General features: G+C 41.3%; 1 protein-coding gene across 1 annotated transcript in view; it reads right to left on the reverse strand.

Annotated features, from left to right (window-relative positions):
* Window positions 1-942: 942 nt before the first annotated feature.
* The window catches only part of LOC122558101 (receptor-type tyrosine-protein phosphatase eta), an 86,405-nt gene continuing 75,735 nt past the window's right edge, over window positions 943-11,612 (reverse strand). The window contains exon 11 of the mRNA XM_043706420.1: window positions 943-1,015. Coding sequence (XP_043562355.1) covers window positions 943-1,015 — 73 coding nt within the window. The remainder of the gene's footprint in view (window positions 1,016-11,612) is intronic.

Genomic DNA, 11,612 nt, shown 5'->3' on the forward strand with positions numbered 1-11,612 from the left:
CTATGTTAAAAAATCCAGCTATTCCCTGAATTTGTCAACATTACCTATTTCCACTATTGTCCTTAGTGGTCAGAGGCAAGCTGACGCTTATGGGCTTGAACTTCCAAGGGTTGGAGGCTGGCAGGCAGGGTGGAGGTGCAGAGTCCTGCCAACTCTGAGTAGAAACTATTGAGAGGCTTGTGTGTAGGTCCTCCTCTGGAGTCCAAGATTCCCTGCGTTCCATGTCACCATTCCCTTGGTCCTGAGGACTAATGGATTGGGCGATGGAATGCTACTGGGCGCATATCTCCAGCAGCCCTGGGGGAGCTGGATCTGCTTCTCCATGGCAACTTCCAATTTGCCCCAGTCATGGATGCAGGCAAACGGTCACAGGATTTGTTGCACTGCTGCGGCTTCTGGACACTGAGATTAGTGGTGCTGGAAGAGCACAGCAGTTCAGGCAGCATCCAAGGAGCAGCGAAATCGACGTTTCGGGCAAAAGCCCTTCATCAGGACTAAAGCTGATTCCTGATGAAGGGCTTTTGCCCGAAATGTTGATTTCGCTGCTCCTTGGATGCTGCCTGAACTGCTGTGCTCTTCCAGCACCACTAATCCAGAATCTGGTTTCCAGCATCTGCAGTCATTGTTTTTACCTTCTGGACACTGCATCCTTGTTTGCTCCTCCTCCTTCCTATGGATTCGGTAGAAATCCCTGATACATGACACCATAGGCTCCTCTCCTGCCTGGAGCTGAAGAGCTCTCTGCTCTCCAACTGCCCTCCAAGGGCGAGAAACCTAGACCGTTGCTCCCTCAGCCAGGTGTCACAGCAAGCTACTCACAAGGTTGTCTACCCACACTTTCCCTGTGCCAACAGTTCCCTTCAGGGTTACTGTATTTGGCCTGGTAGGAGTGCAGGATGCAGCCTTGCCGATGTTTCCTCTGAGACCTCGATACTTTCATCTTCAGAGGTCCAACAGGGTGGTTCTTCTGTAATGGGCCACTTCTCCGCTGATGTCCTGGGGATGCTTGAGGAACCTGCAAGACAAATGAGAGAAGACAAACAGCCAGTGGTTAAACGTGGTGTGCAACGATTGAGAGTGATATCCATGGTCAATTAGCCCACATCTAACTCATTGTTGAAGACCACACATAGATGGCCAACATCTGTAAAGTCATGGGTCAGGGAGAACCTGAGCCAACATCTGAAAAGCCATGGGTCAGGGAGAACTAGAGCCTTGAAAAGGGAAGCACAGAGCACAAGTCTCTACACAGACATGAATGTACCTGTTTGTGGTGGGTTGGTCATATAGAAAAATTCGGATTTTGTAATTGAGGTTTCATAGCATCATTATGTGAAATAAAAAGCCATTAAATAATTACAAATAATTATCACAAGAGATCTTGGGATTTCTCCCCACAATTTTGTTTTCTGCTCATTTTTAAATTTCTGAGCTTCTTATGATTGAAACCCACTACTACACATGCTGTGCGAAATATGTCAATTGTTACACTAAATGTTTACAAAACACTAACCATTCCTCTATTGGAGTATTGCAATAATTCCAAATACCATACATAAAGAATGATGGCAAACTCTCACAATGGGTGTGACAAAGCTTGACTAAAATGGCATTGGGACTGAGGAACTTCAACTATGTGAAGAGGCTGGAGAAGCTGGGATTATTCTTCTTAGGGCAGTGACGGTTAAAGTTTGCTGCAGAATGGCACAGTGGCTCAGTGGTCAGCACTGCCGCTTCACAGCACCAAGAACCTGAGTTTGGTTCCAGCCTTCGGCAACTATCTGTGAAGAATTTGCACATTCTTCCTGTGTCTGTATGGGTTTCCTCCCACAATCCAAAGATGTTCAGGTCAGGTGGATTGGCCATGTGAAACATGGGGTTATGTGGATAGGGTAGTGGGATGCTTTTTGGAGGGTTGGTGCATTGATGAGCTGAATAGTCTCCTTCCTCACTTTAAGGATTCTATGATAAACCGTATTGATAGAGTAAATAAAGAGAAACTATTTACAATGGAAGAAGAGACAGAAATCTGAGACACTGATTTAAAGTGACTGGCAACAAAACCAGAGGCAACATAAGGAAACATTTCTTTTCATATAATGTATTATTTTGAGTGGGAATGCTTTGCCTGATGGATGGTGGAAATGAATTTAATGGTAGCAATCGAACACAATTGGATAAATACTTGAAGGAAAAAGAAATAAAGAATTGCAGAAAAAGCCCTCAAGGTAATGAGATTAATTGGAAACCTCAAACTATGAGGAACATCATCAATAACAGCTTGTATTGATGTAATACTTTTAACATTGTAAAATGTCGCAAGCTGTTCAGAGGAGCATCATAAACAAAATTTAATGTCAAGCCATATGGGAAGCTATTACGGCAGATGACCAAAAGCTTGCTTAAAGAGGTAAGTTCCATAGAGCATCTTTTGGAAGGAGACACAGGATGTGTGGGTCAGGGTTGAAATTCCAGAACTTAAAGCTTTGGCAGATAAAAGCATGGCGATGGGATTAAAGGTGAAACATTCTTAGACCCAGAGTTAGATGTATCCAGATATCTTAGATGGTCAGGATAGAGAAAGTAAGAGTGAAGCCATGGAAGGATTTAATTTTTTTTTAAATGGAGGCATTGCCTAAATGGGTGTAAATGTTCATGAGCAAGCAGAGGGGTGGTGGGTGAGCAGGACTTGGTACACATTTTGTAAAGTTTTGGATGACGCAAGCTGAGGAAGGGTAGAAAGTTGGGGACCAGTCAGGAATATTTTGGAACACATAGTGGTCATGACCAGTGTTGACAAAGCAACTCATGAATTGAGTCTCATGGAGTCAGGTAATGTTTCAACAAAGGAAATTATTGACTTAGGTATTCACCTACATTCGAATCACTAAGGGAGCAGGCTGGAAATCAAGCCTGGCCTTTCTTGGAGTCATCACAGAAGTTAAAGATTTTTTAAAAGTATCCAAAATTCACTAAGTTCCTGTCTTTTTCCCAGGGTGATAGATTGCATGGATTAGATTTCTCTACTTAACAAGAACTAGTTTATTATAAATAAATAGAAACTTGCTCCAAATGAGAAACGAATTATGAACAGTCAACGTATAATCTGGCTCATTAAAAATCTAACCCCCTTATAAATACCTCCACACCTAAAAACAGATACAAATAGGAAAAAATAACAAGGATATTTTGGGTGGAGGGGAAGAGTGAAAAGGCAGTTCAATGGGCCCTGTCCATGGGATTTTCTGAGATGATTCTTGTGCTGATCTGAACACGACCTCTCAATCTTCCCTTCTCCCAATACTTGATTTTCTTTCTCTGCATACATCCACTTGCTTGCAGAAGGTACTCAGTAGTTCATTCACACTTATAACATGGCTGGCTTACAGATTAAGAATCACAGCCCACAACAACTGCTGAGGCGAAAATATTGGCTTCAGGTATTCTTTTAACTGCAGAGAAAACAGGTGGCTCCTGTCTTTGTGGAGATCTGATTGCTGTAGTCAAAATATTTAAATCTCCAAAGCTGTTCAGGTATTTGGGGACAATCACATAATTGTTGAAAGGTAGAAGGCCTTTGTTATTGATAAGTTATCACTATCACACAGACCAATCAGCTACCTGCTGCCAGCCAAAGCTCCACCCCTTGATTCCAGCTCATCTGCAAAATTAGGCTTCTACTCCTGCTTGAATAAGCATCGATGTTCACAATACTTACAATGAGTGACAGGATGCTTGCTTTTAAAAGGTGCAGCAATCTGTCAACATTCCCTGATTTTTAAAACAGTTATTTTCTCATTTCAGTCCATAATCAGAAGTACAGAAAAAAAATGCCATTAAACTCTATATTGATTATTAAATCAAATCAATCTCCTGACACTTCTTACTGGAATGGAATTTATAAAGGGGAAATCATTCAATGTAAATAACAGCTCCCTTTTGGTTTATTGATCTCGATCTAAAACATACGCCACAACAGAACATCACCACTCTGTCTGGTAATGAACTTCAAATTTTCAAAACTAGATTCTGAACAAAGAAATGTCTCCTCATTTCAGTCGTATATGATTGATTCATTATTCTGAGACCTTGCCCTTTGTCTCTAGACTTGCCATTAGGTATTTCAAATGGTATAAATTCATCAGTTCAGTGTCTTTGAAGAATGCTACACTGGTAAGCGTCCACATATGACTGCCCTCTGGTAAACAGTATTTGTGGAGCTGCTAAGCAAATGAATTTCTCCCTAGGATATATCAATTAAATCATCTCCAATTACTCTGAACTCCTGAGAATATAAGCTGGGTGTACCAACTCTCTCCTCGTTGGACAATTCCCTCAAACCCAAGAGTCAATCCAGTCTAACATTTCCTCCCAGGCAAGTATATCCTTCCATTGTTCAAAATACCAAACCTGAATGGAACAGCTTAGAAGGATACGTGCCAAATGCTAGCAAATGGGAGTGGATTAATTCTACTATCTGGTCGACATGGATGAGTTAGACTGAAGGGTCTGTTTCTGTGCTGTACATCTCTATGACTCTATGAATGAATGTGTGGTCTAACCAGTAGGGGAGATCTTCCATTACAAATATGGGCCTTTATAAAATAGCTATATTTAAACTGTCTTCTTTACTTCAAGGTAACATGGAGAAGAGCATGTAACCTCCTACCTATCCACCTCAGGGAACTCTTTAACCACAGAAACAAGGCCCCCAGTCAAAATCTATTAGGTCAGGCACAAGCTTTAAGATTTAAACACAAAGAAAGGGGCAGATGGTATTGCCACTCCTGCAATTGGACATTTGGAGTTTACAATTTACATAGTAGCTAGTGGAAGTAATTGTTTTAAAAATTCATCCCTGATCCCTATTGTTCGATATGCCTGACTATCTTGTTCTGTTAATCATGTGGATCCTGAGTGCAGCTCATTTGGATTACTTTGAGCCATGATTTGTATAATTGGAAATGTTCTGCTGCATGATGAAGCATGTACAATATGTTGTTGTGAAATTAAGGAGAAGCGCAGGCTGTTGTGACTCTGTTATGACTCGTTTCCTGCTGCATTGCCCATTAGTCAGTGTGATAACAGTGGTGGATAGAGCATCAAAAGTTACCCCATCACTTTCTCATGACCTCACCAGGACAAATAATGGCACAGAATTTGCTCTTCCTTCAGCATCTAGTATTTTTGGTGCATCTTATGTATTCTGTGTGCTTTCCAAATAGTCTCTTGATGATAATTTCACTTCTTGATTGATTTGGGTTTAGCTGCTTCTTGTTGACTCACACTGGGAGATTGGATAGAAAATGTGATTGATGTGTTGTCTCATCCTGTGTCAGCTGCCATGTTCAATAATTATCCGTGTTTGTTTATAGGAGTTCAATGTAAGTTTTGTTCTGTTTTTAGCATTCTGTGACTTAGGAATTGAGATTTCCCAAAATAAATGGGGTCGCCAAAAGCGGACAGATTAGAAAGGTAAACAATTGAATCTCCGTGATAGTGGAACACAGTGCTCTGGTCAGGTCACTACAATTGATCTCAGCGTTTCCAATTTAATGTTGGGAATTTCAGTCAGAATTTTCATCTTACTGAATTTTCGGTGTCTCCCACTGAAAAATACAAACAGAATTAAGGGATGTGGTGACGGGGATTGAAATCGATGAAAATTTGTGATATTGACATAAAGTGTTTCTTTATAACCTGGAAAATTTCACTTGCCAGCTGAGAACAATTTGCAGTTTTTGATTATTTGAGATGTTAATACACACTGGGTTCAAATTATTCTGTGATGAAGAGTATGGGTGTCTACTAGTGTTACTTACAGGTTGTTCACTGTATGAAAATGTCAAGAAGAACCCAGCAATTCACACACTGGGGAACAGAAAAATTAAAGTGATTAATTAAAAAGCAAAAATTAGATGAGATATCTTATTGATTCTTTGATTCCGTTCCTTTGGCTACGGATTCTGCATGGCTACATGAACATACAAACAGAAAACAAGGTTAGACCATTAATCTCTATAAGCCTACTCCACTATTCAATTCTGTAAGACCACGGCTGATCTGATTTTAACCTCAACTGTACATTCCTGCATGTCCCCAGTCATCTTTTATCCCCCTGGTAATCTACTGACAGCTGCCTTAAAAATATTTGAAGATTTTTTGAAGAAGGGAATTCCAAAGATTCACAACCCTCAGAAAGAAAAACTGTTTCCTTATTTCGTCTTAAGTAGCCAACCCCTTGTTTTTGAACTATGGCTCTTAGTTAGAGATTAATCTGTGAGAGAAAACATTGTATTGGCATTTTTAAATCATTCACAGGATGTGGATGCCACTGGCTATGCCAGCAATTATTGTCCACCGCTAATTGCCCAGAGGGCAGTTAAGTGTCGACCACATTGCTGTGGGTCTGGAGTCACGTGTAGGCCAGACCAGGCAAGGACAGCAGTTTCCTTCCCTATAGGTAACCAGATTTTTTTCCCCCCGACAATCAACAAAGGTCTCATGGTCATCATTAGACTCTTAACTCCAGGTTTTTAAGGAATTCAAATTCCACCATCTGCCATGGCAGGATTTGAACAAAGGTCCTCAGAGCATTAGAGAGGATTAATACTTTAGCAACAACTGGGCCATGGCCTCCCTACCCAGTCAAGTCTCCTCAGAGTTTATGGCTGAAAAGAAATAGGGCAGACGGTATCTAAAATTAAGGAAAGCTGACTCAGTACAAGACAATAATTTGTTAAGCTCTCTGATCAAACAATGCATTATTCACTGGCTGCAAAGATTTACCAGGTGTCTGATCTCTTTCAGTCTATTGTCCAGTGCTAACAATCTGAGATATTATTAAATCCTTTGTTATTTCCATCAGATTTACTCACAATAAGATGACCTACTATAGTTGCTTTATTCACAGATCATGAGAACAAAGATGACACAATTGAATATTACAAAATTTTCTTGCAAAAGTTAGGAGAAACTTCCAGTAGAAGAAGATTGAATTGAATAAAACTCCAGGCTCATAATCAGCTTTGATTCTGGACATAAATTTCTAAATTTGGTTTGAATCTGGACTTTAGCTACAAATATTCCAATGATACAGTGCCCTTCAAGTTCCTACAGCACTATTAAATAAGATTCTCTAGTCACAGATGTGCACGTACTAAGGTCGAATTTCAGTTCCACCCATATTAGGGTACCAAGGGTGAAATTGTGTCAGTGTTGCATTGTTTCCAATAGCAGAACCAGAGGTGTGTGCCATATCCACTCTGTTGCCTTTTCAGGTTTCCCATACAATTGAAATTAAAATTTAAGTTTCGAAATGTTAACTGTTTTCTCTCTCCACAGATTCTGCCAGACCTGCTGAGTTTTTCTGGCAATTTCTGTTTTTGCTTCAGATTTCCATTATCTCCAGTTCTTTGTTTCATTTAAAGGTTCAGAGGACGCAAGAGAAATCTCAGTGGTTGTGCGGCAGGTGTGGCTGTTGACTGATGAAACACAACTGGAACAAGTGGACAACCTAACAGGGAAGGGTGGACTGTACGAGAGCCTCCCGGTCAAACAAGGAGACTCCACATCAAAGCAGGAACCAGTACTATTTCCATTAAATTAAGATCATGAGATTATAAGAAGCAGGAGAAGGATATTCAGCCCATCAAGACCACCCTACCATTTGCTGAGATCGTAGCTGATCAGATTGTGTCACTTTATGCACGCACATATCATCATTATTTGTTGGGACAGGCTTAGTTAAAGGGCTGAATGTGCTGGTATGCATTGTGGTTCTCACTGTTTTGATGGTTACAGAGGAGTTAGGAATTTCTTATATTGTGAAAAAAGCCTTGTTTTGTTTTTGTATTCACTTTTAATTGAATGTTAATGTTGATGTCCAATGTAGACATTGACCAAATCACCCTCCGAAGGGGTAATTAAAATATTGTAGGTGAATGCAAAGCCCTTTCTGGACTCTGCCAGCCAATACTCTGAAACGGTCATATATCTGGGTGGTACTGATGCCGCCCTTTAAGCCTTTTTTTTTCCTTGACAGACCGACCCCTCTCAGGATTTTCAGTCCTTCTCACTTCACACTTCCAAGCCCTGACCCAAATCCACAGCACCCTCCATAACACTGTCTCATTGTTGCTAGTCCTGAGCCTCCATAGAAGTTGCCATTCTCTGCTTCCCTCCCTTGCCATTGTGAAGCTCACAAGGAAAGTCAGTGAACCCTGATACAACTCCGCAAAGCTGACTGACACATGCCTTCATCAAACAAATATGAATCGGGGAAAACAAGATTCTCTTTGTGCTTCTGACTTTAACTTGAAGGTAAGGTTTACTGAATGAAGTTTTACACGCAAATGTATTCCAAGCACAAATCTGTCACAAAATGGCAGTGGAATGCTGGAGTACATCCCAATTGCCCTCCAACATCAGAAGCCTTCAAGCTGTATTCTTAACCAGACAGCAAACCCACAAATTTCAATTTGATTCATTGTTGTCACATACAGTGAAAAGTTTTGTTTTGTGAGCAGATCAAAACATACAAGAACATACAGATCATAGGGTGCTTAGACAGAGCAAGACACACAAGGTCACCACTGCAGAAGAGGTGCACAAAAAGGAAGATCAATGTTAGATTGAAATTAGAGAGGTCCATTCATCAGTCTAATAACAGCAGGGAAGAAGCTGTTCTTGAACCTATTGGTACGTACATTAAAACTTCTGTATCTTCAGCCTGATAGAAGAGGTTGTAAGGGAGTATTAGCAGGGTGGGAAGGATCCTTGATGACATTTTTTAGATTAGATTACTTACAGTGTGGAAACAGGCCTTTCGGCCCAACAAGTCCACACCGCCCCACCGAAGCGCAACCCACCCATACCCCTACATTTACCCCTTACCTAACACTACGGGCAATTTAGCATAGCCAATTCACCTGACCTGCACATCTTTGGACTGTGGGAGGAATTGAACCCGGGTCTCTGGCGCTGTGAGGCAGCAGTGCTAACCACTGTGCCACCGTGCCACAGCATTTGCATGGCAACAAGAAATAAAGATGGAATCCATGGATGGGAAGTTGGTCTTTGTGATGGTCTGGGCTGTGCACACAACTTTCTGTAGTTTCTTACAGTCCTGGGCAGAGCCGTTATCATACTAAGCTGATATGCATCCAGATAAAATGCTTTCTGTTGTGCATCTATTAAAGTTGTTATGGGTCCTTATGAACATGCCAAATTTCCTTAGCCTCCTGAGGAAGAAGAGGCGTTGTTGTGCCTTCTTGACTGTCGCAGCTACATGGGAAGTCCAGGACAGATTGTTGGTTATCGTCACTCCTGGGAACTTGATGCTCTCGACCCTCTCCACCTCCGCTCCACTGATGTAGATTAGGGGCATGACCTCCACCTTTCTTCCTGAAGTCATAGAAGTTTCCATTCTTTTCAATTATTTTGTTTCACTGATATTGAGAGATTGTTATCACAATGACACCAAGCACTCTATCACCTTCCTGTATTCTGACTCATTATTGTTTTATATCTGGCCTACAATGGTAGTGTTGTCAGTGAACTTGTAGATGGCATTCATGTGAAATTTAGCCAATCACTGCTATGAGTTGGTGTGGCCTTTTAAAATTTTCCATAGGTGTGAGTTGACCTGGAACTGAAGCAGTGACTAGGTCTCTGACCCAAAACTGAAAACCCTTGTTCCTCGGGGGTCCAAGCTTCAACCTTCCTTCTCCTTATCCACATAGCAATACATTCTGTGAACCAGACATTAGCTTCCACGTGTACACTGATGACTCTTCCCCTGTATGTCTTCAATATCCCTCTTGACTCGTTCACTACATCCATACATTAAGACTGTTTGTCTTATATCTTCGAAGAGCCTGAGATTATAAACATTGTGAACAGCAAAGTCACCTTCTTTGTTTCATATCACACACTGTGCTCCCTTTCCATTGAGTTCATTAAGTTGCTAAAAACAGCTAATTCCGTTATTCATATGTTTTAAGAGTGTAACTTTTAGTTTAAGGATGAGGATTTTACATGTAAGATGATGAAATCAACTGCTTTTAGAGACTGGTAAACAGATCTAAAGTAATGCTAATTCAAAGGATGACCTTTGTTTATTTAGTAAGATCAAAAGTGGGAAAGTATTAAATAATGAATAGATCCTTTTTGCTATTCTTGATGAAGATGAGTTGTCTATGACTGTTTTCATAAAGAGTCTAACTTATTCATGTAAGTTCCAGTCTCAAAGGAATGAATTCAAGATAACGTTAATTCATTGAAATCTCTATCAGGAACATTCCAAGGTTGCCATGTTGCCCTGGATTAGAGGGAAGTTTCACAGAATATTTAAGTGTGGAAACAAGTCATTTGGCCCAAAAAGTCCACATGAATTCTCCAAAGAGCATTCCACACAAATTCACCCCCCTACCCTATCATTGTAACCCTGTATTTAACATGGTTAATCCACCTAACCCTGGACACAATGGACAATTTAGCATGGCCTATCCAACCAACCTGCATATCTTTGGGCTGTGAAAGGAAACTGGAGCACCAAGAGGAAACCCATGCAGACACAGGGAGAATGTGCACACTCCACAAAGACAGTCGACTGGGGCTGCATCTGAACCCATGTTCCTGGCACTGTGAAGTAGCAGTGCTAACCACTGAGCCACTGTGCTGCCCATGGTTTTGAGTTTACTTGTGTGTTTTTCTGACAAAAACAAAAGCAGATGGACAAGGCTTGGGATAAGCTTTGAGAAACAGTCAGAGACAATTTGTTACAAACTGCAGACGTCTGATAAAGGGCTGTAAGAAGCCAAGACTATCTACTGCATTTGAAGTCACTAAGCTAGGAGGTGCTGTGGCCCATGTTTGAGTTGAGTCGTTCACAATCATAAGGCACTTAATTGAAGTTGGAGGGCCATCTAGCCAGATACCAGTTGAAGGGGTCCACAAATCCCATGTTTCATTGTATAGCAGTACACTGAAGGATCAGACTGAATTCTTGAGAGCTGTGGGATACCTTAGTTTGGTCCCAGGAGAAATAAAGGTACATTCAAGATCTAGTCATAGTCATAGACTCATAGAGATGTACAGCATGGAAACAGACCCTTCAGTCCAACCCATCGATGCCGACCAGATATCCCAATCCAATCTAGTCCCACCTGCCAGCACCCGGCCCATATCCCTCCAAACCCTTCCTATTCATATACCCATCCAAATGCCTTTCAAATGTTGAAATTGTACCAGCTTCCACCACTTCCTCTGGCCGCTCATTCCATACACATACAACCCTTTGGGTGAAAAAGTTGCCCCTTAAGTCCCTTTTATACCTTTCCCCTCTCACCTTAAACCTATGCCCTCTAGTTCTGGACTCCCCCACCCCAGGGAAAAGACTTTGTCTAATAATCCTATCCATGCCCCTCATAATTTTGTAAACCGCTATAAGGTCACCCCTCAGCCTCCGACACTCCAGGGAAAATAACCCCAGCCTGTTCAGCCTCTCCCTATAGCTCAAGTCCTGCAACCCTGGCAACATCCTTGTAATTTTTTTCTGAACCCTTTCAAGTTTCACAACATCTTTCCGATAGGAAGGAGACCAGAATTGC

Source organism: Chiloscyllium plagiosum, chromosome 16, assembly GCF_004010195.1.
Source record: "Chiloscyllium plagiosum isolate BGI_BamShark_2017 chromosome 16, ASM401019v2, whole genome shotgun sequence".
Classification (NCBI taxonomy): Eukaryota; Metazoa; Chordata; class Chondrichthyes; order Orectolobiformes; family Hemiscylliidae; genus Chiloscyllium; species Chiloscyllium plagiosum.